This window comes from Cricetulus griseus, chromosome 3 (genome assembly GCF_003668045.3).
Source record: "Cricetulus griseus strain 17A/GY chromosome 3, alternate assembly CriGri-PICRH-1.0, whole genome shotgun sequence".
Classification (NCBI taxonomy): Eukaryota; Metazoa; Chordata; class Mammalia; order Rodentia; family Cricetidae; genus Cricetulus; species Cricetulus griseus.
In genome coordinates this window covers 278,553,292-278,580,535 of record NC_048596.1, presented here as the reverse complement: position 1 = coordinate 278,580,535, position 27,244 = coordinate 278,553,292, and the positions used below count along the sequence as shown (strand labels likewise).

Genomic DNA, 27,244 nt, shown 5'->3' with positions numbered 1-27,244 from the left:
GCTTTACCACTGCAGCTGCAATGGGAAGCTGTGGAGCCTGCTGAAAGCCAAGGCCTACTTCTGAGGCCTCTCGGCTAGGGTCAGGAGGCCTTCGGGCGTGGGTAGGCTGCAGGCCAAGCTGGTATGGTGCCTGTAGCTAGAAACTGCGACAGAAACCGTGGGGAGGTCTGTGGATGTCTCCCAGCAGGGCAGACTGTTCTGAGCAGCCCAGCAGCAGCCGGAACGTGCTTGTGTGGTGCAACGGGTCGGCTGCGAGCTGGAGCACCTGTGGAGAGAGGGCGCTTTCCGGGTCTAGGCTGCAGTCCTGGTGGGACTTGTAGGCTGTCCCAAATGGAGGCCAGGTTTTCAATATCCCACTCCTGAGACCAGATAATGTGGGAAATTACCAATACAGATCCAGGCAGAAATACAAGGGATTTTAATGGGGAAAAGCCTTACTTACAGAGCCACCTCGCCCGCTGGCGCAGCAGCAGTCTGTACAGCAAGTCTAAAGCAAAAGGAAACAGAAACCAGCCACTTGAATGCCCCCACTCTGTGTCACCCTGACCACACCCTAGGCACACCTTTAGCGAGCCCCTCAGCAGGTGTGGCTACAGCTTCCCCTACAACTTATGTGCAGTATGTTTTAACAAAATTAATCTCAAATTTGAATCAATATGCAAAATTTGTGTATAATATACAAAAGTCCAATCCAGTGTAAAATATTTAAAACTAGTAGTTGCTTTTTAGAATTAGAGTCAATAATGTACCGTTTCATCTCATCATATCTATTTCCTCCCTTTTTTCTTTTCAGAGTAGATCCAGTAATCTACCCATTTGTCCTGTCATATCTGTATCCCCCTTTTTTCTTTTCAAAATAAGAACCTTGAGTCCAATCTCATTTGTTTAGCTTTTTTCCCTGACCATTACCAATAACAACTTTTAACCAGTTCCCCTAAACGATGACAAAAATCCATAACGAAATCAAAGACAAAAACTACCCACCCTATCTCTTGGGAATGAGGGCATCATGTACTTAAATTTACTTGCTGATGTCTGGGAGTGATTGCATCTTTAGGGGATCCTGAAAAGAAAGATTTGAGTTAATTGTCAAGTCCTGGGAGAGGTAGCCATATCATTTTGTCCAGTCTACGTAATGGGAAAGAGTGCAGGGCTTGTCTCAAATCTTGACCTTAGTAGTTTGTGAAGCTGGATCATCTCCGTTAGCCATCTTGAAATTGTCACGAGCAGTTTCTAGTGCAAAGCCAATCTTTAGTTGGTGTTTTTCAGCTTAATGGTGTTACCATAGTCCTGGTGGAATTGTTGTTGTGGGGCCCCACGCTTCTTTTGGAGTCTTCAAAGGTCACTGTTAGGCATGCTCATGGTTCATTGCAGGAAACTTATACAGACTCAAACTGGAAATCATGTACAGGAAGCTAGATGAAACCTTTCTCTTGAATTAGTTAGTAGTCTATGTGACCATTAATATCATGACAAATATATATATATATATATATATCCAAATAAATATCCAAATATGTATATATCCAAATATATATCCAAATTAATTTTTAAATGATATACCTAAAGAAAAGCTTCTGGGAGTCAAAATCAAACCAAAGGGTTATGAGATTAGCAGGAATATGATAGTCCTTAAATGTTTGTTTTTCTTCTGTCCCATATCAGTGGGCTCTTCTGACATGAGACTGAGATTTGGATTTTCCTTTAACAAGCATGCTTGGGTTTAGAGAAGGAGAGAGCCACACTCCAGCTCCAAAGCCAGCCTTAATCTTTAATTGGACTGGGACTGAAAAATAGACCAAACGTATCATATGTGTGTAAAGAAATGTAGAAATATACATTTGGGAAGAATTGTGAAATTTTGTCCTGTTGTAAATGTGTTATACCAATAGGCCAATTTACTCTCTTTCTTGGGACATTTTTTTTGGATTATTTATCCTTTTTCTTAATGTGTCTCATTTATTCCCCGGTCTTCAGACCCTGAAAAGACAAAAACAAAACCCTTCTCCAGCCCTAATTTTGGGGAGGTTCTGTTTTGGCAAGCTATATTTGATCAAATGAAAAACATTTCTTAGTTTTATAGGTTAGTTTAGATTAAACGGACATGTTGCTTGATGAACTATCGTCTCTTCTCATTAAGAGGTGTCATGTTCAAATGGAATCTTTATCAGTTTTGATGGTATCTGTATTTTTTTCTTCACCTGTGGAAACAAAAGCAAACCCTCTCCCCCAAGGTAACACATGTCCTGGTTTCCATTCAGAGGTCAGCACATCTTTGAAGTACACTGACTGGTTTAATTCTCTAGTTTTCTTTATTATCCAATGTCTCTCTGAAGCTGTTGTTCCTTTGTCATTGTCATTCAGAAAATTCAAAGTTAATAAAGCACCGTGCAATCTATTTCTGGGGTTCTTTACCATCCTTTTCTGTTTATTTTGCATATCTTTTAGCATTGGATTCGATTTCTGTAACTGCCTGCCCTGTAGGATTGTGGAGTATACCTATAATACACTTTATATTATAATGAGCAAAAAACTGTTTCATTTTCTTAGAGACATATGCTGGGGCATTGTGCAGGTATACCCATGATGGCCATAACGTCTAGCAAATATGTAATTACCAAATCAGCCTTTTTGGAACTCAAAGCAGTTGCCCATTGAAAATCTGAATAGGTATCAGTGGTGTGGTGTACATACTTTAATTTTCCAAATTATACCAAATGGAACACATCTATCTGCCAAATTTCATTCTTTTGAGTACCCTTGTTTAATTCCTGCAGGTGGTGGAGTTTGGTTATATAAAGAACAAGTAGGACATTTCCTTGGCTTATTGCCATGTGATGGGAAAGTCTTTTTTTTTTTTTTCAAACATTTGCTATTGACATACTAGGCTTTTTATGAAATTCTGATATCTTTAGCACATTCCCTATCAATAGTTGATCAATTTCATGATTGCCTTGTGCTAGAGGACTTGGCAGACCCATATGGGACCAGATGTGTGAGTGAGATATGATGACTCCTATTCCTGATTATGTCTTGTAACTAAATAAAAAAGTCAATTCTGTATCATCTGGTATAAATACAATTGTTTCAATATGCAAAACCAGTCTTTCTGCATACTGTGAATCAGTAACTATATTGACAGGTTCCTTATGATCCATTAACACCATAAAGATTGCATATAATTCTGACTTTTGGACAGTATTATAAAGACTTAGATCGACTTTACTTAAATTTTCTGATTTGTATCCTGCCTTTCCTGATTTATTGCATCAGTATAGAATGTAGGGCCTCCAGTTATTGATGTTTCCCTTACAATGTGAGGAAGGATCCAGTTAGTCCTCTTCATAAGTTTAATTCTCTTGCTTTGGGGATAATTGTTGTTGACCTCTCCCAAAAAATCACTACAAGCTCTTTGCCAGGGTTCACTTTCTACCCATAGTTTTTCAATTTCTTCCTTAATAAAAGGTACTATAATTCCTGCTGGTTCTATTCCTGCTCATTGGTGAAGTCTCAATTTTCCTTTTGTTTTCCATATAAGTTTTTAATTTCTTACTTGGTTTATCTGGTCAGAAGATCCATTCTGTGTTAATACCTTCCCTCTGCATTCAAGTTCCCATGGGGGTTCTTAGAGCGTAGGTAATATGACTAGATTGCGGTTAAGATTTGGATCCCCGTGATCCACGTGTGCAATCTGTACCTTGTCTTCCACCAGAGTCAATTCTCTCTCAGCTTCAAATGGTAATTCCCTGGGACTATTTAAGTCCTTGTCACCATCTAAGGTTTTGTTTAAATTAATCAGGTCATCAGGGTTTATCCCAGTAATGTGCCAGAGATAGGAAATGTCTCCTAGCAATCTTTGAATGTCAGTAAGAGTCTGCAATCAGTCTCTCCTAATTTGTACCAATTGGGGTTTAATTTTTTTATAATCCTATTTTATAGCCTGCATAATCAATAGAATTTCCTCTTTGAATTTTTTCAGGAGCAATTTGTAATCCCCAGCAAACCAAAATTTTCTTTACTTCTTCAAACATTCTTTATAAAGTATCTACATTTGAATCACATAGTAAGATGTTATCCATGTAATGGCAAACTATTGATTGAGGAAATTGCTTACATATTGCATCTAACAGCTGCTGTACAAAATATTGGCACAGGGTGGAGCTATTTAACATTTCCCATTGATAGCTCTTAACAGGCTGAGAAGCATTATAAGTAGGCTCTGTGAAGGCAAAATTTCACTGTCTGTTTCTTGTAATGGTATACTAAAGAAACAGTCTTTTAAATCAGTAACTCTGAGAGGCCATCCTTTAGGCGATAGAGAAGGCAAAGGAATTCCAGGCTGTAAAGAGCCCATTGGTTGTATCACCTTATTAACAGCTCTTAAATCTGTTACCACAGTTTCAGGCAGTGCAGGTAGAACATACTATTTACTAGTTGGATTCTTGGGCTAAATTCCTAGCTAGATGGGTTAAAATATTGCAGGATGTCTTAACTCTATGGTTCTGTCCTACCTCCAATTATGCACACAGAGTCACTTGCCTAACAGTCCATATTCCTTCTGTGTAGAGAGGCCTAATAGATACTCTGGGTGGGACTGGCAGCCTTCCCCCCCCCCCCCCCCCCCCCCCGCATTTTGCCCTTACAAGGTTTTACCCTGGCTCTTTTCGGTGGTTAGCGTTTAAAGCTCAAGGTTTGATATGTACTGATTTTTATTGTGTGTGTGTGTGTGTGTGTGTGTGTGTGTGTGTGTGTTAATTTTTTTGTGTACAAGTAATGGCACACATTTGTGAATTTTGTCACGTTTGTCTCTTGTGATTTCAGGACAAAGATTGCCCAAGATATCGAGAGGCTGATACACCAGAATGACATCATAGACCGGGTAGTGTATGACCTAGATAACCCCAAGTGAGTCTGAATTCTAAGCCTTGCAGTCATAGGTTGTAGTTTTTATATTAAAATGTTAGTGTTATTTCTAAAAGATAAATCATTATCTTTTTATCATCTTTTTATCATACTGTATTGTTGCTGTTTTCATCCTTTAACAGGCAGGTATATGATGATCATGGTAAATGATCTTCTTCTTCTTTTTATTTAAAGATGAAAGATAACATAAACCATTCTAGTCACTGGAGTTCCCACCCTGGCCTTGTGTCTCGGCAAGCCAGCCATTTGCTACTTTTGAATTATCAGTGATAATGTATGTAGGGATTTAATTGTAGTAAATAAATAAAAATTATAGCTTCTCAAATAAGAGACATAGTCAGCTCTCCATGGGCTTCTCCTCTCCTTACTGTGTCACTACTTTGAGAAAATTTGCCGTTTTGCCTGTCATGATTGGAGGAAACAAACTGTTAAACGTGATTGTTGGTAGACATGAGTAAAAGCTCTGTCAAAGGTGGTGACAGAATCTAGAATATTCTTTGTTGTTGTTCATGGCAGAGTCCCCCACTGTAGCTTAGGCTGACATGGAACTCACTGTGTAGCCCAGGCTGACCTTCAACTTACAATAGTCCTCCTGGTTCATGAGGCATGTGTCACCATTCTTGACTTTAAAATATTCTTACACAAGGAAAGAATAACATACCTTATTAAACATGTAGTTATTTCATTGTTCATGCTTCCATGTTAGAAAACATGGAAAAACAAACCCCAGATCCCTGGCTATGGGCTCCTAATACATGTGACTTTGGACACAGTTCACTAGTTTTGTTTTGGACTAGAATCTTGAGGGGGGGATGTTAATCTCTGAGGGTCAGGCAGACAAGTGAAGTGCCTGGCCTGCAGTGCTCAGCCATGGGATAGGAAAACCCTAAACCTTCCGTGTAGCTAAAAGCAAAAACTGAATGGTTTGTTAGAATTATGGCTACTTACCAAGCAGTTTTAAAAAGAAATCTCCTTTCCCCAGGTGATAGTCAGTGTTTTAGAAATGACATTTATTCAGCCACGTTTAGTCCTTATTATGGGTATAATGTGGGAACAAGTTTCTTGTAATTATAATTTGAGTATAAATGGAAGTCAAATTTTTCTTTGTTGTATTTGCTATATTCTTTGTTTTAAAAGGAAGGAGGGAAGCAATGCGTGCTTTTGATCTATCCTCTAGTTTTAGTCTTTGCTTATCTGTTTAAGTATGATATATTTTAATATGTTTATTTAAAAACTTTTACTTAGCTATGTCACTCCAGAAGACGGAGATATTTTGAAGTTTAACTCAAAATTTGAATCTGGGAATCTGCGTAAAGTGATTCAAATTAGAAGGTAAGCCACTTAAACGTTCTCATTTTGTGTGCGCATAGACACTCCCGACTTGCCCTCAGTTGTCTTTGTCTTGTCCTTTTAGAAGCGAGTATGACCTCATTCTGAACTCGGATATAAACAGTAACCATTATCACCAGTGGTTCTATTTCGAAGTCAGCGGGATGCGGCCTGGCATTGCATACAGGTTCAACATCATCAACTGTGAGAAGTCCAACAGCCAGTTTAACTACGGTGAGACTCCTGCTCCTCCTGTGAGGGCGTGCAGACAGTTACCTGTAGGACCACCTGGTAACATGCTGCATAGGTTTGATTTTAGGATATTAAATCAGCCTGTTGTCATTTATAGAATAAGCCACAGAGTTGCTAATGTTTTGTTCAAAATTCTTGCTAAGCTGGGCACAGTGATGCATGTCTGCAGTTGCCTCTAATTCTAACCCTACCTAAGAGAGAAAATGCAGGACAGCATGGGGAGGGGCGTTTGCATTTCAGGCTGGGACTCCAGTTCAGTGAGTTTACGGCTCAATCCGTAAAGCTCTGCATTTTACCCTCAGCTCTAGAAGAGAAAAAAGAAAAAAAAAGTAGTTTTAGATTTGTGTGTAGGGCATTGAACTTCCCCTTGCTGTACTCCCCCCAGCCCCCTCCAGTCTGCTGTTGCTATCATGATAATACTGACTTGGTACAACACGACGTGTCTTCCGTCCATCTTCTGAAAGTCCTTGTTTAGAGCTGGTGCTAATCCTGCAAGGTGGGGGCGGGATGGAATTTTCTAGTGAAACCATCTGAGCTTTGTGACTTTCTTTTGTTGGCTCTATTGTAAACTGGGATCATTTCCTTAGTGGTTGAGGACTGTTGGTGCCCTGTTAAATGGGAACTGAGTTGCAGTAGCCTCTGCTTTTTCTAGTGGGTCTATTTCTTTCCAGGTGTCAGTGGGTCACTGTTCCTGTGTGTCACTGTTTCTTTGTTTGCAAGATAACCCCAGTTTCATTTTCTGGAATCATAGCTGCATCTCTGCCCTTCTTTGTCCAGGTCTTGGTTAGCTACCCACACAGAACTCAGGTTTTGCTTACCTTGTATCCACTGAATACCGGATGCGGGACAGATATGTTTCTGTTCTTGGTCTGTTTCTGTCCCTCACAGAATGGATACTTACTGCACAGTTTTCTGACAGTGTTGAAGAATGAGCATGTTGTTTATTGCCTTAAGGCTGCTGTGTTCAGTGCCTTAAATACCAAACTAAGGATTAGTTGTCTAGCATCTGGTCAGTAGTCAAGAACTATGTCTATGGATGATAATTAAACTTTGCATTTAAAAATGAAACTTCAAATCTAACAATAGCAAGTCTTTTGTATAGTATACACACAATTATAATCTAATACACAAAACATCCCTTTTTTACGCATTGGGGAGAAAAATGTTACACACTGATGGGGGTCTCCGTCATTGGTTAGGAAGATTGGAAAGCTTTCAATGAGAGACAAAGACCCTGCATCACGGGCTTCCCGTCATTTCCCTGCGGTGTTAAAAGCATGTAGTCGTGATGTTGCTCTTTAAAGAGGAATTTCTGAAATCCAAGGCTTTTGAGAGGTGAAGAGCTTGTTGCCAGTTGTGTGTGCGGAAGTGGGAAATGGTGTACTCTAGAATACCTCATTTGTATGAGATGAAGGTTTTAAATTTATTTAATGAAATAATAGTATGATTAGAAAGTGTAATATTTGGCATGGTTACAAATACTTTTTAGAAATTTGAAGTCTTACCAAATTTTCAAGTAATCTTGTAAAAGTAAATATGCATAGTTTGATTAAAACATCAGTAGTTACATTGGTTTGCACCCCTGGTGATTGTAGATGGAAGTTTCTGTCCCACCCAGTCCCGCAGCTGTTTAGTTTGCAAATAAACACACAGAGGCTTATATTAATTAGAAACTGTTTGTCTGATGGCTCAGGCTCCTTATTGGCTACCTCTCTCTTAATTATTAACCCATTTCTATTAATCTGTGTATCTCCATGTGGTCTTATCTTACTGGAGAATTCCTAGGTGTCCTACCTTCCTGGTGGCTTCATGGCGTCTCTCTGACTCTGCTACTACCTTTCTCAATTCCTGTTTGGATTTCCCATCTGTCCATTGGCTGAGTTTTATTCATCAACCAATAAGAGAAACATACAGCACACAGTAGGACGTCCCCATCACACGATAGTAATATTCTTGATGTAGTCTGTTTCATCCCCTTTATTTTTGGTGGTTTTAGTGAATAACACAATCACTGACTGTGACATTTATATCCATCCAAGTGCTAGACAAGCAGCTTCCCACGGTGGTGTGGCCAGTACCGGAATGGAAGGAACCTCACTCAGAAACATGTGCTGACCTTTAGCCTTGTCATATCTTTAAAATTGAAACTCAATCTAAGTATCATCAAGATAAATAAAAATACTTTTTTAGTTCCTTATTTAACTGAATACAATGTTTTTGGAGTAGAAAAGAACAGTTAAGTAAATTGATTTTATTTGTATCTTGGGTGTCCTTTAAGAGTAAAATAAAAAGATTATCTATCTCTGTGCAGTAATGGAATTTTTGAGCAGTGCTGTAAGGTGGTATTTTACGAACTTTTATTTTTTTCTTAAAAACAATGCTGTTAACATCTTAAACTTGATTGAACAGTTAAAGTTTTAAATTGAAAGTGCTTATCTGGAAAAGCCTCTCTGCTTTGCAAAGCTCTCCCTCCACATGAGAGAGAAATAGTCTCTTCTCTGTGTCAGTCAGAGTTCTAAAATGAGTACATTCTATAACTAAACCACTCAGACCAGTAGGGCAGCTGCTGCTGCTGTGTTCTTAAATCTGCTATCCTGGCCGGCTCTCCCCTGGATGTCCCTGGGTGTGTTCCACACTTCACCCTCGAACAGTGGGGTCCCAAAGGATAAAATAGATGCTGGCCTGTGTAGAGACAGCCCCTGCACACAGCAGCTGAACACAGCTGCTAACACAGTGCTGATATTGCTGACACATAATAATCTCAATGACCATGCTGTTTTGTTCCATGTGTTTTAATTAAAATCGAATTTCTGGCATTTTTTTCTGGCCCTTGAATATTCCTTTGAAATACTTTCAGTGAGGTTCATCCAATTTTTGTCAGGGGCCAGAAATTGCTATTTGATTATAGATGTTTTCTACATGCTCTTGCTTAAGGTAAATATCAGTAGCTTTCCCATGAAAGTCAAAATAAAATATGCTGTGCAGTGTCCTCCATGTGAGTAGCTGTCCAGCTTTGGACAGTGCTGATGTGTAATGATTTCTTGTGTAAGTGATACGTACATGTCCATTGGTAGCTTAGAGTTGTGGACAAAAAGTGCAGGGGTGCGTGCATGCGTGCGCGTGGGGTGTGTGTGTGTGTGTGTGTGTGTGTGGTGTGTGTGGTGTGAGAGAGTGTGTGTGTGTGGTGTGGTTGAGTGTGGTATGTATGTGTGTGGTGTATGTGTGTGTAGTGTGTGTGTATGTGTGTGGTGTGTGTGTGGTATGTGTGGTGTGTATGTGTGTGGTGTGTGTGTGGTGTGTATGTGTGATGTGTATGTGTGTGGTGTGTGTGTGTGGTGTATGTGTGTATAGTGTGTGTGTAGTGTGTGTGTGTGTGTGTGTGTGTGTTTTATGTGGTGTGTGTGTGTGAGTATGTGGTGTGGTGTGTGTGTGTGTGTGTGTGTGTGTGTGTGTGTGTGTGTGTCGTGCTTGGGCTTTTTCTTCTTTTATGTATTTAAAATATTTTATTTGAAGACACAGCTGATGGTTTATTCATTTCCTTTACAAGTTTTGCTTTAACTTTGACAGTCTAACCATTGCTTTCATTTCTCTAGTTGCCACCTCCACCCGCCCCCCAATTTGAGAGTTTTTTTTTTTAGCTGATTCTATTTAGTTTTCTTGAAAATTACCCTAAAGCAATTTTACAGTATATTTCTTAGAATAATGCTCTTTGCATTGCTAAATTTGAGAATCTGTGCCACTGTCCCCACACCCTCTTTGTCTGTTCCTTGAAGTGGATTTTCTGAAATTGCCACTAGGTGGCGGTTTTACATTTAATAAGTCAGCCCAGTTTCAAACTTGTGTTTCATTCTCTCCCTGCATCAGACATGTTTGGGGACAGGTGACAGTGCACAGCTGGGGTTATCTGGGTTATTAGTTCAGGCAGTGTCCCTTGTGACCTTCCCTTCCCTTCCAGCCTGATGTTGTTTAGTCCTGTTACTAATACTTTCCCTGCCGTCTCACTGTGTATGTGTGTTCTTTGAGACAGGAACACAGGACTGTTCTGTACACTGGTAACATGGCTCATAGCAGATGTTTAGTGAGTGTTTGTTAATTGATGCAGAGAATGTGAGGACTGTGACTGTCATTCTGCTAGCACAAAGTGAGCATGCACAAGAGACTTGTCAGAGACCCTAGTCTAGTTTAAGACCATCGACCTTGTATGTATGTTATGTGAGTATATGTGTTTGTGTGTGTACATGGCATGTGTGAGCGTGATGTGTGTTGTGTGAGTATATTTGTGTATTATGTATGTGTTGTATGTATATGGTGTGTATATGTTTGTGTGTATGTATATGAGTGCAGGTGGTGCATGTATGCTATGACATGAGTGTTGAGGTCAAAGGACAACCTTAGGTGTCCATCCATCTTTGCCTTCATTCTTGTTTGAGTTGGGATCTCTGTTGTTTATGGCTGTGGGCGTCACTGTGTAGGAGGAGGTGGGCACTGCAGGGCGTCACTGTGTAGGAGGAGGTGGGCACTGCAGGGCGTCACTGGGTAGGAGGAGGTGGGCACTGCAGGGCGTCACTGGGTAGGAGGAGGTGGGCACTGTAGGGCGTCACTGGATAGCAGGAGGTGGGCACTGCAGGGCGTCACTGGGTAGGAGGAGGTGGGCACTGCAGGGCGTCACTGTGTAGGAGGAGGTGGGCACTGCAGGGCGTCACTGGGTAGAAGGAACACACTGGGTGTATAAAGTGGGAAATTAACAATACGGAGCCGGATAGAAATATAAGGGTATTTAATAGGGAAAAGCCTTACTTACAGAGCGACTTAGCCAGGCAGCATGGCAGCAGTCTGTACAGCAAGCCAAAAAGTGAAACTGAAAGCGAAAGCCAGCCACCTGAAACTCACTCTACGTCACCCTAATCACACCCTTGCAGACGCACCCCTAAGTAGGCAGCTTCCCCTACAATTCCCCTTTTAGGCTAAAAGAGGATTACAACTTAACAGTGTAAAGTATCCAAAATTAACAATCATAAAGGTGAAATATAAGAAGATACAACAATCTGCTTATGTCACATCCTAACTATCTATTTTAACTAAACCCTAAAGTCATCTGAAAGAGGTGTCCAAGCTTGAACACCTCCTTCCAATCCCAACCATAAACAAAAGGAAGCTATCCCTAACTAGGTATATACACTATCCTAAGTGACAACAATGGGGAAAGGGGGCATAGCATCCTCCAAGTTACTTCCTGCTGAAATGGGATGATGATAGCCTCGTGGGGTCCTGTAGGAAGAAAATGTTAGTATAGTGAAGGTCTTGAATGGATTGTATCCAGTCCATGTTAGATGGGATTCACTTGATTGAAGATCTTGCTTGAAATCCTCAACTTGATTGAAGTCAGTATCCGAAGCTCTGGCAGGAGTGTCAGTTGAAATGGAGCAAGTTGGTTCCACTGCAGTCGAGGAGATGTGGCCTACTTTCTTTCCAGGGTGTCCAGGGATTGCTGTCAGGCAGGTCTTCATTGGCTGTGTGGGACTCAAACATAAACAGTTAGCAGAGAAATGTTTGCTTGTGATGTACACATACTGGGAAAGGCAACCATGGGAGAATAACAATTATGAGAGGGTGTACACCTTGAAAGAAAGATCCAAGAAAAGACAGTCCCCAAATTCTTCTTTTATTCTGTATTACATCAATTGGCTTCTTTTTTTTTTTTTTTTTTTTTTTTTTTTGGTTTTTTGAGACAGGATTTCTCTGAGTAGCTTTGGAGCCTATCCTGGCACTCACTCTGGAGACCAGGCTGGCCTCGAACTCAGAGCGATCTGTCTGCCTCTGCCTCTCAAGTGCTGGGATTAAAGGCATGTGCCACCAACGCCCAGCTTTCCTTCCTTCCTTCCTTCCTTCCTTCCTTCCTTCCTTCCTTCCTTCCTTCCTTCCTTTCTTTCTTTCTTTCTTTCTTTCTTTCTTTCTTTCTTTCTTTCATCAATTGGCTTCTTTATACAATACAGAAACTCAGAGTTTTCTGAGAGACAGCTGTAAAGTTTACCGTATGGCATGTTCCTTTTGTTTGGTGGTTATAGCTACCTTCCCTTCTTAAGTAACTACCCATGCAGTGTCTTTTGCCTTCTGGAGATGAGTTTTCCTGTGAAGATAAAAGTAAAACACTTCCCTTTCCTTTGTGAAGTTTCTATTTAGTTTATGAGATATACCTTAGTAGAATAACTGTCACTCGTCCTTGTTGAGAGGTTTTTCCTTTTCCACTCGAATCTTGATCAACTTTGATGGTATCCAAAGTTTTTCTTCTCCTGTGGAAACCAATGCAAATCCCCTACCCCAACGTAACACATGTCCTGGTTTCCATACAGAGGTTAGTATATCTTTGAAGTATACCGGCTGATTGAGTTCAGCAGTTTTCTCCATAGTCCATTGTCTTTCTGCAGCTGTTTTTCCTTTCTCATTGGCATTAAGAAAGTTTAGTGTTAATAAAGCATTATGCAACCTATGTTTGGGGGGTTTAGTCTTCCAAGCTTGTTTGTTGAGCATCTCCTTAAGTGTTCTATTAGATCTCTCAACCACTGCTTGTCCTGTGATATTGTGTGCTATACCGGTGACAAGTTTTATGTTATAATATTTGAAAAACTGTTCCAATTTTGTGGAGACATATGCTGGAACTTTGTCAGTTTTTATTTGTGCAGGTATACCCATAACTGCCATCACCTCTAGCAGATGTGTAATAACAGAATCAGCTTTTTCAGAGTTAAGAGCAGTAGTTCATTGGAACCCTGAGAATGTGTCTATAGTATGATGCACATATTTCAAATTTCCAAATTCTGCAAAGTGAAAGACATCTATTTGTCAAACCTCATTTCTCCGAATGCCCTTAGGATTACTACCTGCTGGCAATGGAGCTTGATTATGAAACTAACAAGTAGGACAGTTTTTCACTATCTCCTTGGCTTGTTGCCAAGTGATGGAGACGTCCTTTTTCAAACCTTTGCTATTTACATGATGTTTCTTATGAAATTCTGAGGCTTCTAGCACACTTCCAATTAATAAACAATCAGCCTCATCATTGCCTTGTGCTAGTGGGCCTGGCAGACCCGTATGGGATCTGATATGTGTGATGTATATAGGATTACTTCTGTTTCTGATTGTTTCCTGTAATTGTAAAAACAGAGAAGTTAATTCTGTATTATCAGGAACGAATTCTGCAGTCTCAATGTGTAACACGACTCTCTTTCTGCATCTTGAGAATCACTAACTATATTAAGAGGTTCTGTAAAATCCATAAGCACCATGAGAATTGCACATAATTCTGCCTTCTGTACAGATGTAAATGGACTTTGAACTACTTTACTTACCCCACCTGCTTTATAACCTGCCTTACCTGATTTGTTGGCATCAGTGTAGAAGGTAAGAACTCCAGAAATGGGAGTTTGTCTTACAATATGTGGAAGAATTCAGACTGTCTTTTTTATGAATTTAATTCTGTCAGTTTTGGGATAGTTGTTGCTAATCGTTCCCCAAAAGTCAGTAAGAGCTATTTGCCAATATTCATTATCCTTCCATAAGGATGAAATTTCGGGTTTCCTTGCATGTCCTTGGTCAATCTACATTCATTTGTCCAGTGTCTGCCCTTAACACATCTTCTACACAATCCAGAAGGCAGTGGTCTTCTGTGTGAGGCATTGTTAGAATTCATTTGTCTACAATTTCTCTTAGTATGCCCCATTTTACCACAGTTGAAACACCTAGGTTCCTGGCGCCTTTGTCGTCTCCAGGGGAATGCTCTTCGTACCCAAGGTTCTGGTTCATAGTAGTAGTAACCTCTGGTCTCTTGGTGCCTATGTTGACTTCTGTAAGGTGCTTCTCCTTCCGAAGCCCTTGCATCCTCCCTCTAGAACTTTTAATTTCCTGTTGCCTTTTTAAACCTTTTGAGATGGCTTCTCCTACCCAAGCTCCAGTATCTTGCACATTATAGTCAATGTTGGCTGCATGCAAAACCCATTCTTCTAGCGGAGCTGATCTGATCTTTAAAGGCAAAAGTATTCTTTTGCATGTTGGGTTTGCATTTTCATAAGCTATTGTATATATAATTGATTGTCTTGTTTCTGGATCTGTTACCTGTAATTCTACTGCCCTAGTTAACCTTTGTAAGAAGTCCTGGAACTGTTCTGTAGGTCCCTGTTCTATTCTGGTATAAGCTTCTAGGCATTCTCCTGGCTCACGAACCTTATCCCAGGCATTTAATGCTGCTTTCCTGCATAGGGACAGTATATCATCATCATATTCATCCTGAGCCTCTGGGTCAGCATAAATACCCTGACCATGAAGCTTATCTAGAGGGGCATCAAAACCTTCCTATAGGCCCTGATGCTCAAGGAGCTTCGCCTCTTCCCTTACTAATGCCTTCCACTGGATTTGGCATGAATTCTCAAGTACAGCTGCTACCAGTCGTTCCCAATCTGTGGGTGTCACCCTGTTAAAGGTTGCCCATGAATGTAATAGCTGTTTTACGTATGGATTATGGAGACCATAGGAGACAACTGATTCTTTAATATTCTTAAGGTCCTTCAGCTGTATAGGTTGCCATTCATAAGTCATCCGTCCATGAGGGTGTTTCTTAGAAGCTGGCTTTTCTACTATGGTAGCTGGGTACACTAATGGTGTATGAATAACAACCTTAGAGGAATAGTCATGATACCTGGGTGGAGTAGGTGCCTGGGATTGGAGTGATTCTGCTTCTGAGGCCTCCCACTGATCTTTAAGCCTAGTAATGATATCCTTATGAAAAGTTTCAATCTCCTTAATCATAAAAGATTCCAAGCATGTTAGTGAATCTGTAAATTGCTCTAACTGCTCCTCTACATGTTTTTCTAGGTCTTTAATACAGTCATCCTTAGGCAACATCTGGATGGCATGGAAACTGCCTTCTAGGTATTGGAGTCTAGATTCCAGGTCATGATTTGCTGATTTTGAGTCCTCAGCAATTGACCGTATGGACCTATGTAATCTGTCAGCCCTGTACGTAAATTATCTTCCAAACATTCAAATCTAGACTCAAATTTGTGATCTGCTACCTTGGATGCTTCAATAATTGATTGAATGGCATTGTCCAATTCTTCAACTCTATTCTGGGAACTTTGCACCTTTGCATCTAGTTTCTGGGTAACATTGCCTATCTGAGTTTCTAGCTGGCTACAGATATTCTTTAGTTTGTCACAGTCTTCTGACAGCCTCGCCTCTGAGGCCTCAGACATGGAGGATCTCTCTGTGTTTATCTTATCATAAATATGCTGCATCTCATCTTGGGTAACAGACAGCTCTGTCTTTAGCGTATTGGACACAGAGCCAAGCTTATCATCCAATTTCTGTTCCACTTGCTGCACAGTTGTGGTCTGACCTAATCTGTTCTCTAACACCTCACTGCGTAAAGCTGTTATTTCCTGCAAGCAGGTGGTGAGGTTATCCTTATCCCTATTCCTGAGTTCTCTGGCTAGTAATATTATTTGTACCAGCAAGCTAACTGCCATTACGGCATATCGGCCAGTAATTGGCAAATTAGCATACTCCTCAAACATTGAATTCACGTAATAAGCAAAAATATTACCAGTTTTAGCAAATGATAAATATTCCGTCATATCTTTACCTGATTTCTACTCCAGATGCAGTAACTATTTTTGACCAGCAGGTGGCACAGTCATTAAGCTACTTGGCACGGCGTTTGGCAGCAGTGGGTCAGGCAAGATGGTGGTAGCAGTGGAGAGAGGTCACAAAAGCGGCTGTGCTTATCTTAGAGAGTATACGGCTTTGCGGCAGCAACTATAGTAGGTAATTACCAATACGGAGTCAGGTAGAAATATAAGGGTATTTAATAGGGAAAAGCCTTACTTACAGAGCGGACCAGCCAGCAGGTGGTAGTCTGTACAGCAAGAAGCAAAGAGAAACCGAAACCGAAAACGCAGTCCCCCTACTCACTCTGACCACGCCCTCACAAGCCCTCAGGTACTCCTGTAGCCAGCCCCTAAGAAGGCGTGGCTACAGCTTCCCCTACAATTCCCCTTTTAGTCTAAAAGAGGATTAAAACTTAACAGTATAAAGGTAAAATATAACTAAACCCTAAAGTCATAAACAATAGGAAGCTATTCCTAACTAGGTATATACACTATCCTAAGTGACAACAATGGGGAAAGGGGGCGTAGCATTCTCCAAGTTACTTCCTGCTGAAATGGGACGTTGATAGTCATATGGGGTCCTGTAGAAAGAAAATGTTAGTATCCAGTCCATGTTAGATGGGATTCACTTGATTGAAGGTCTCGCTTGAAATCCTCAACTTGATTGAAGTCAGTACCCGAACCTCTGGCCGGAGTGTCAGTTGAAATGGAGCAAGTTGGATCCAGTGCAGTCGAGGAGATGTGGCCCATTTTCTTTCCAGGGTGTCCAGGGATTGCTGTCAGGCAGGTCTTCATTGGCTGTGTGGGACTCAAACATAAACAGTTAGCAGAGAAATGTTTGCTTGTGTATGTACACATGCTAGGGAATGCAACCATGAGAGCATAACAATTATGAAAGGGTGTACACCTTGAGAGAAAGATCCAAGAAAAGACAAAGACAGTCCCCAAATTCTTCTTTTATTCTGTATTACATCAATTGGCTTCTTGATACAATACAGAAACACTAAAGCTTAGTTAAATAATGTGCTTGGATTTTAGAGGAGGAAAGCCAAATCCACCTCTAAGTCCAGCATTGGTTTAATTGAATAGGGACTAGGAAATAAAGAGAAATAGAGTTTTTTGAGAGACAGCTGTAAAGTTTACCATATGGCACATTCCTTCTATTTGATGGTTATAGCTACCTTTTCTTCTTAAGTATCTACCCATGCAGTGTCTTTTGCCTTCTGAAGATGAGTTTTCCTGTGAAGATAAAAGCAAAACACTTCCCTTTCCTTTGGGAGGTTTCTATTTAGTTTATAAGATATACCTTAGTAGAATACCTGTCATTTGTCCTCGTTGAGAGGTTTTTCCTTTTCCACTCGAATCTTGATCAACTTTGATGGTATCCAAAGTTTTTCTTCTCCTGTAGAAACCAATGCAAAACCCCTACCCCAACGTAATACATGTCCTGGTTTCCATACAGAGGTTAGTACATCTTTGAAGTATACTGGCTGATTGAGTTCAGCAGTTTTTTCCGTAGTCCAGTGTCTTTCTGCAGCTGTTTGTCCTTTTTCATTGGCATTAAGAAAGTTTAGTGTTAATAAAGCATTATGCAACCTATGTTTGGGGGGTTTAGTCTTCCAAGCTTGTTTGTTGAGCATCTCCTTAAGTGTTCTATTAGATCGCTCAACCACTGCTTGTCCTGTAGGATTGTGTGGTATACCAGTAACATGCTTTATGTTATAATATTTGAAAAATTGTTCCAATTTCGTAGAGACATATGCTGGAGCATTGTCAGTTTTTATTTGTGCAGGTATACCCATAACTGCCATCACCTCTAGCAGGTGTATAATAACAGAATCAGCTTTTTCAGAGTTAAGAGCAGTAGCCCATTGGAACCCTGAGAATGTGTCTATGGTATGATGCACATATTTCAAATTTCCAAACTCTGCAAAGTGAAAGACATCCATCTGCCAAACCTCATTTCTCCGAATGCCCTTAGGATTACAACCTGCTGGCAATGGAGTTTGATTATAAAAGGAACAAGTAGGACAGTTTTTCACTATCTCCTTGGCTTGTTGCCAAGTGATAGAGAAGTCCTTTTTCAAACCTTTGCTATTTACATGATGTTTCTTATGAAATTCTGAGGCTTCTAGCACACTTCCAATTAATAAACGATCAATCTCATCATTGCCTTGTGCTAGTGGGCCAGGCAGACCCGTATGGGATCTGATATGTGTAATATACATAGGATTACTTCTGTTTCTGATAGTTTCCTGTAATTGTAAAAACAGAGAAGTTAATTCTGTATTATCAGGAACAAATTCTGCAGTCTCAATATGTAACACGACTCTCTCTGCATACTGAGAATCAGTAACTATATTAAGAGGTTCTGTAAAATCCTTAAGTACCATGAGAATTGCATATAATTCTGCCTTCTGTACAGATGTATATGGACTTTGAACTACTTTACTTACCTCACCTGCTTTATAACCTGCCTTACCTGATTTGTTGGCATCAGTGTAGAAGGTAAGAACTCCAGAAATGGGAGTTTGTCTTACAATACGTGGAAGAATCCAGACTGTCTTTTTTATGAATTTAATTCTGTCAGTTTTGGGATAGTTGTTGCTAATTGTTCCCAAAAAGTCAGTAAGAGCTATTTGCCAATATTCATTATCTTTCCATAAGGAAGAAATTTCTTCATTAGTTAAAGGTACTATAATTTCTGCTGGATCTTTTCCAGTCAGCTGGCGAAGTCTTAATTTACCCTTTAAAATCAAATCAGAAATCTTTTCTATATATGTCTTTAACTTTTTATTCTGTTTATGTGGCAGAAATATCCATTCCAATATAGTGTCTTCCCTCTGCATCAGAATTCCAGAAGGGTATTCTCTGGATGGCAAGATAACCAGAATACAGTCTAAATTAAGGTTTATCCGATCTACATGTGCATTCAATATTCTGTTTTCTACCCATTGTAACTCTTTTTCTGCCTCATCAGATAATATTCTAGGACTGTTTAGGTCCTTATCACCTTTAAGGGCCATTTTCAAATGCTTTAAGTCATGTCCTTCTACACCAATAATTGTCTGTAATTGAGAAATTTCCCCTAATAATTTCTGAAGAGAATTAAGAGTTTGATACCGATCTCTCCTAATTTGTACCTTTTGAGGTCTGATTCTCTGTAAGTCTATCTTGTAACCTAAATAGTTAATAGAATTTCCTCTTTGTATCTTTTCTGGTGCAATCTGTAATCCCCAACGAGGCAGAACTTCCTTCACCATTTCAAACATACGTTCCAAAGTTTCCTTATTAGAATCTGATAAAAGAATATCATCCATGTAATGATAAACAAGAGATTGTGGAAATTTCTTACGAATTATTCCCAAAGGTTGCTGTACAAAGTGTTGACACAAAGTAGGGCTATTGAGCATTCCTTGTGGCAAAACCCTCCATTGATATCTCCTAACTGGCTGTGAATTATTAAGAGTTGGTACAGTAAATGCAAATTTTTCTCTATCATTTTCCTGTAACGGTATTGTGAAAAAACAGTCTTTTAGATCAATGACTATGATAGGCCATCCTTTAGGTATTAAGGAAGGTAATGGCATTCCAGGTTGCAGAGAGCCCATTGGTTGAATTACCTTATTTATAGCTCTCAGGTCTGTCAGCATTCTCCACTTACCTGACTTCTTTTTGATGACAAAGACAGGAGAATTCCAAGGACTGGTAGATTCCTCTATGTGTCCAGCATCTAGCTGTTCCTGTACTAACTTTTCTAAAGCCTCTAGCTTCTCAGAGGTCATAGGCCATTGTCCTACCCAAACTGGTTCATCTGTAAGCCACTTCAATGGCAGGGCCTTTGGCTCCTCTGAAGGTCCATCATTTGTACCTAGTTTCTGTACAGCATGGATGGTTGGTAACCGTTTTCCATAGCGTCTTACCAGATCTTTTTCATAATTTGTATCTGACACTGGAGGAATATTAATCTGAGTATTCCATTGCTGTAAGAGATCACGACCCCAGAGATTTATAGCTATATCTGCCACGTATGGTTTCAGTATCCCTTTCTGTCCTTCCGGTCCAATGCAGACCACTGAGTTAACACTCTGTCGAACTCTAGATAGAGTTCCAATTCCTAAAAATTGTACATTTGCCTCTCTAAGAGGCCATTTCTGAGGCCAAGACTTTTGAGTAATAATAGTTACATCCGCCCCAGTGTCCACTAAGCCAGAAATAACTTTATTATTAATTTTCACTTTTAACTGAGGCCTTTTATCATTAATAGAAGCTTGCCAAAATATGCGTTTCTCATTTTGTCCATTCACACTTGATTCTTCATCACTATTCAAACTACCATCTAGAGCAATATCTTTTTTCACAATATGCAAAGAACTGTCTATTGTTCCTGTGAGAGATTGTCTTCCACTGCTATTGGGAATGACCTGACCTTTCTGATGTGGGGACCTTCTTGAGGCCCCCCCTCGGGGTTTCCCGACCTTAAGGGGTTTCCTTGTATGTCCCTGGTCGATCTACATTCATTGGTCCAGTGTCTGCCCTTACCACACCTTCTACACAATCCAGAAGGCAGTAGTCTTCTGTGTGAGGCATTGTTAGAATTCATTTGTCTACAATTTCTCTTAGTATGCCCCATTTTACCACAGTTGTAACACCTAGGTTCCTGGCGCCTTTGTCGTCTCCAGGGGAAGGCTCTTCGTACCCAAGGTTCTGGTTCATAGTAGTAGTAACCTCTGGTCTCTTGGTGCCTATGTTGACTTCTGTAAGGTGCTTCTCCTTCCGAAGCCCTTGCATCCTCCCTCTAGAACTTTTAATTTCCTGTTGCCTTTTTAAACCTTTTGAGATGGCTTCTCCTACCCAAGCTCCAGTATCTTGCACATTATAGTCAATGTTGGCTGCATGCAAAACCCATTCTTCTAGCGGAGCTGATCTGATCTTTAAAGGCAAAAGTATTCTTTTGCATGTTGGGTTTGCATTTTCATAAGCTATTGTATATATAATTGATTGTCTTGTTTCTGGATCTATTACCTGTAATTCTACTGCCCTAGTTAACCTTTGTAAGAAGTCCTGGAACTGTTCTGTAGGTCCCTGTTCTATTCTGGTATAAGCTTCTAGGCGTTCTCCTGGCTCACGAACGTTATCCCAGGCATTTAATGCTGCTTTCCTGCATAGAGACAGTATATCGTCATCATATTCAGCCTGAACCTGTGGGTCAGCATAAATACCCTGACCAAGAAGCTCATCTAGAGGGGCATCAAAACCTTCCTTTATGCCCTGACGTTCAAGGAGCTTTGCCTCTTCCCTTACCAATGCCTTCCACTGGATTTGGCATGAATTCTCAAGTACAGCTGTTACCAATAGTTCCCAATCTGTGGGTGTCACCCTGTTAAAGGTTGCCCATGAATGTAATAGCTGTTTTACGTATGGGCTATGGAGACCATATGAGACAACTGATTCTTTAATATTCTTAAGATCCTTTGGCTGTATAGGTTGCCATTCATAAACCATTCGTCCATGAGGGTGTTTCTTAGAAGCTGGCTTTTCTACCATGGTAGCTGGGTATACTAATGGTGTACGAGTAACAAACTTAGAAGAATAGTCATGATACCTGGCTGGAGTAGGTGCCTGGGATTGGAGTGATTCTGCTTCTGAGGCCTCCCACTGATCTTTAAGCCTAGCAATGATATCCTTATGAAAAGTTTCAATCTCCTTAATCATAAAAGATTCCAAGCACGTTAGTGAATCTGTAAATTGCTCTAACTGCTCCTCTACATGTTTTTCTAGGTCTTTAATACAATCATCCTTAGACAGCGTCTGGATGGCATGGAAACTGCCTTCTAGGTATTGGAGTCTAGATTCCAGGTCATGATTTGCTGATTTTGAGTCCTCAGCAATTGACCGTATGGACCTATGTAATCTGTCAGCCCTGTAGTGTAAATTATCTTCCAAACATTCAAATCTAGACTCAAATTTGTGATCTGCTACCTTGGATGCTTCAATAATTGATTGAATGGCATTGTCCAATTCTTCAACCCTATGCTGGGTATTTTGCACCGTTGCGTCTAGTTGATGAGTAACATTGCCTATCTGAGTTTCTAGCTGGCTACAGATATTCTTTAGCTGGTCATGGTCTTCTGACAGCCTAGCCTCTAAGGCCTCAGACATGGAGGATCTCTCTGTGTTTATCTTATCATAAATACACTGTATCTCATCAGACAGCTCTGTCTTTAGTGTATTGGACACAGAGCCAAGCTTATCATCCAATTTCTGTTCCACTTGCTGCACAATTGTGGTCTGACCTAATCTGTTTTCCAAAACCTCTTTGCGTAAAGCTGTTATTTCCTGCAAGCAGGTGGTGAGGTTATTTCTGTCCCTGTTCCTGAGTCCTCTGGCTAGTAATACTATTTGTACCAGCAAGCTGACTGCCATGACAGCATATAGGCCAATAATTGGCAAATTAGCATCCTCCTCAAACAGTGAATTCACGTAATAAGCAAAAACATTACCAATTTCAGCAAATGATAAATATTCCGCCATGATTTTACCTGATTTCTACTCCAGATGCAGTAAATATATTTGACCAGCAGGTAGCACAGGCCTTCAGTTATTCCGAGGCGTTTGGCAGCAGTCGGTCAGCAGTGGAGAGAGGTCACGAAAGCGGCTGCGCTTATCTTAGAGAGTATACGGCTTTTCAGCTTTGGCTTTCCCGTTCTGAGGCAAGGGGAAGCCTCTGCTGAAAGCCGAAACTTACTCACCTCTAGGCAGCTAGAAACTGGGTGGATGACTGAGCAGCACAGCTGCCGTGGGTCAGCTGCTAGCCGGCAACGCCTGTGGAAAGAGGGTGCTTTCCGGGCCTAGGCGGCGGGCCCGATGGAACCCACAGCCTGTCCCAAATGGGGTGTGGGTTTCCAATATCCCGCTTCTGACAACCAGATATAGTAGTAAATTACCAATACGGAGTCAGGTAGAAATATAAGGGTATTTAATAGGGAAAAGCCTTACTTACAGAGCGGACCAGCCAGCCGGTGGTAGTCTGTACAGCAAGAAGCAAAGAGAAACCGAAACCGAAAACGCAGTCCCCCTACTCACTCTGACCACGCCCTCACAAGCCCTCAGGTACTCCTGTAGCCAGCCCCTAAGAAGGCGTGGCTACAGCTTCCCCTACAAGCAACCATCAAAATAGATGAGGCTTTACCACAGCTGCAGCCAGGGGAAGCCGCTGCTGAAATTTGAAGCCTACTCAACTCTAGGCAGCTAGAAACTGTCTGCAAGCTGGGTGGATGGTTCTGAGTATCTCAGCGGCAGTGTGAATGCTCTGGTGTGGCTCAGCGGGCCAGCTGCTAGCTGGGAGCACCTGTGGAGAGAGGGCGCTTTCCTGGCCTAGTCTGTCGTCAGGGTGGTGGTGGGGGGACCAGCAGGCTGTCCCAAATGGGGCCAAGGTCCCGATCCTGACACCAGATAATATGGGCAATTACCAATACAGAGCCAGGTAGAAATATAAGGGTATTCAATAGGGAACAGCCTTACTTACAGAGCGACCTAGCCAGCTGCCGTGACAGCAATCTGTACAGCAAGCTGAAAAGTGAAACTGAAAGCAAAACCCAGCCACCTGAAACTCTCACTCTACGTCACCCTGACCACGCCCTTTACTTTTAAAATGTATGTGTGTCTGTGTGTGTATGTATATATGTATGTGCATATGTATGTATGCATGTATGTATGCGCACAACAGACATGTCAGGTTCTGGTGGTTGGAAGAAGGTGCTGGACCTCCTGAAGTGGAGTCACAGGTGGTCGAAGCTGCCGTGTGGGTGTTGGGTCCTCGAGAAGCACAGTCTGAGCTCCTAGCTGCTGAGCCATCTCTCCAGCCTCCCAAAGGAGAAGTTTAAATGGGCTGTAAAGTACTGAAAAGTTGAAAGCTAAGCATAGAGGTGTATTCTTACCTCTCACCATCTGGGAAGTGGAAAATAGAAGAATCGGAAGTTCAAGGCCAGCTTCAGCTAAGAAGTGAATTTAAACCAACTTGGTTCTTGCTTAAAGAAACCAACCGACCAAATAAGAAAGGGGGAAAAAAGAATACATTAGGTTTTTAACCATGTAAAACTAAATTATGCTTTTGTTGTTTATTTTAGCAAGTGATGAAAATAATCAAATGGTTTTAGATTTACGTTTCTGAACCTAGTGTGATCTCTATACTTAATTTTTAAAAGGGACAACTTAAGGGTCTGGGGACATGGCTCAGTGGTTAAGAGCACTTCCTGCATTTGCACAAGACTGTGGTTGATTGTCATCATCCATGTCATGTGGCTCACAACTGACTGTGACTTCTGCTCCAGGGAACCCTACACCTCTGCCCCCATAGTTACCTGCACTCAAATGCACATAAACATAATTGTAAAAATAATAAATCTAAGAAAAGAAAAAAACTTAATCTAGGTACAGGATCTAAATAATAGCCAATTTAACAAGTTACTGCTAAAAGAAGAGTAGTTTCTTAGAACTAAGGTAGCTCACTAGGGAGCCTCCAGCAAGCAGTGTGTCCACTCATCAGTGGTGTGAGAGGGGCCACATTCATTATTCTGTCAGTGAGTGCTGCAAGGTCCTGAGTGAGATTATTCTGACTGTTAAATACAGTCCTCGTTCTCGTGAAATTATTCAAGTTGTGGAGTTAATAGCACTTCTCTTCTACGGCGGTGTGGTTGGGAGGTTTAGTAACTGTTTTTATGTATCTAAAAACAGCAGTGTCTGGCACACAGAGATTAGTCACTATCTCTTGTATTATACATGATAGAATTGATTTGAGAAATTTGGCCGATATTGGATTGAGTAGTATATAACATTTTGATTAAAATTCTGAGAAAACTATTGTTTGTTCTTCAGTGTTTTCACCATCACTATTTGAGGTTGTTATTTCCTGAATATAGAAAATAATTAACTTCTATATGAGGAGCTACATGGATAAGGAACACACAGTAGGGCTATTCACTTCAGAGATCCAGGAGGCAGCATTGCTGCTGTGGGTTGGTGTGTGTGTCACGCAACACACTTTTAAGGTGAGCAAACAAACAGCTTTGAAAGAGCCAGGTAGAAAGGGAAAGAAAAAATCTTATAAAATGCAAATACATTTAATGAAATATTCCTACACCAGAAACATAATTACATACTGAAAGTAGAATTTAAAGTCAAACTAGGTTTCAGTAAAAGCTGTCAGTGTTTCTAAAATTAACACATGAATTTAATTCAGTTCCACTTTAAAAGTCTAGTTTATCAGGTTAGGGAGTGAGATAAGCTGATTTTGTGGTTTTTATTTGGGGGGAAGGGGGGTAAGAGTTCACTGTGTAGACTATGGTGGCCTGGAGTGCAGGAAGTCACACGTGTCTGTCTGGCCAGTGTTAGATTAAAGAAGGCACCACTGCATGTGTCCAGGTAATGGAGCTGTCGAGCTCTTCTCAGAATACCCAAGAGAGTACATTGTATATCTGACCCTGCTGTCATTATCAGTTCCTGCCTGAAACACCCTGGCCAAAGAACAACTTGGGCAGGAAAGTGTTTATTGAGCTTTCACTTCCACACCACTGTTTATCATTGAAGGAAGTCAGGACAGGAACTCACACAGGACAGGAACCTGCAGGCAGGAGCTGAGGCAGAGGCCATGGAGGGGTGCTGCTTACTGGCTTGCTGCTCACTGGCTTTCTCAGCTTGCTTTCTTAGAGAAGCCAGGACCACCAGCCTAGAGGTGACACCACCCACAATGGGCTGGGCCCTCCCCATCAATCACTAATTAAGAAAATGCCCTACAGCACGGTCTTATGGAGGCATTTTCTCAGTTGAGATTCCCTTCTCTCAGATGACTCTAGCTTGTACCAAATTGTCATAAAACTAGCCAAGACACCACCCTATGTTAACACTTAAGTAGAGAAGGAATGACAACAAACATGGAAGTTACTCACTGCATATGGTACTCGATGGAGAAACGAGGTGATTGTCCATTGTGTTTGTGCGTGCATGCATGTGCGTGTGTGCTTGTGCATACTTGTGTGTGTACGTGTGTGCTCTTGAGTGCGGGCATGTACACCGTTATGCCTGTGTGGAGGTTAGGATGGTCTCAGGCGCTAGCTAGTCTTTTTCTTTGCTTAAGGCAGGGTCTTTTCTTGGTTGTGGATTGTTTCCTCAGCTAGCCTAGCTGGTTGAGCTTCCTCCCATCATCTAAAAGACTGGGTTACAGACGTGTGATGCTGCATCCAGTTTCTACATGGGTTCTGGTTCTGGGAACTGGAGCACAGAACCTCACATCTGGGTGACACGATTTACCGTTAAGGCCATCTCCCTAGATTCTTGTGTGTTTATGTATGTTTAACTATTTTACTTTTTACAAGGAGTAAATTATCTGATTGAATGAATACATACAATTTAGCAGGAAAAATTGGTAGCAATTCAACCTAAAGTTATTCCATTTTAGTTAGAATTTAAAAGGGGGTTATTATTGGTTAAATTATAATTTAAGGACTCTCTCAAATTTCCTTAATACATCCTAAAATAATGAGATGCACTATATTTCAGCCTTCCTGAATTTTTGGTGCCTTCTAGAAATGCAAGATTCATTTTTACATCAACAATTCTGAAAAGAATATTTCCTTTCCTCTCCTCTCCTCTTCCAAAGGTATGCAACCACTCATGTATTCAGTTCAGGAAGCTCTAAATGCCAGACCGTGGTGGATTCGTATGGGCACTGACATTTGTTACTACAAGTAAGTATTGTTACAGAAGCTGAGTACTGGGGTATTCCATTCTGCTTCAGTGTAACACTGAACTATACGCACACTAAAGTGACTGGGAAACGGGGAGCCTGATTGAGAGGATGCCTCCAAGATTAGGCAAGCCTGCACTGCATCAATGGGGGAGGGACTTGCCCATTTGGGTGGGGCCATCCCTGAGCTGGTGGTCCTGGGTTCTCTAAGAAAGCAGGCTGAGCAAGCCCTGAGGAGCAAGCCAGTAAGCAGCCCTCCCCCTTCATGGCCTCTGCATCAGCTCCTGCCCCCAGGTTCCAGCCCTGTGTGAGTTCCTGCCCTGACTTCCTTCAGTGA

At 41.0% G+C, this 27,244-nt stretch overlaps 1 protein-coding gene across 5 annotated transcripts in view; it reads left to right on the top strand.

Moving 5' to 3' along the window:
• Agtpbp1 (ATP/GTP binding protein 1) overlaps positions 1-27,244 on the top strand; it is a 108,326-nt gene that overhangs the window by 45,380 nt on the left and 35,702 nt on the right. For all 5 annotated transcript variants that reach the window (XM_035443018.1, XM_035443017.1, XM_027409701.2 and 2 more), the window contains 4 exons: positions 4,822-4,905; positions 6,169-6,255; positions 6,338-6,486; positions 26,821-26,908. In XM_035443018.1, the coding sequence (XP_035298909.1) occupies positions 4,822-4,905; positions 6,169-6,255; positions 6,338-6,486; positions 26,821-26,908 (408 nt within the window). The remainder of the gene's footprint in view (positions 1-4,821; positions 4,906-6,168; positions 6,256-6,337; positions 6,487-26,820; positions 26,909-27,244) is intronic.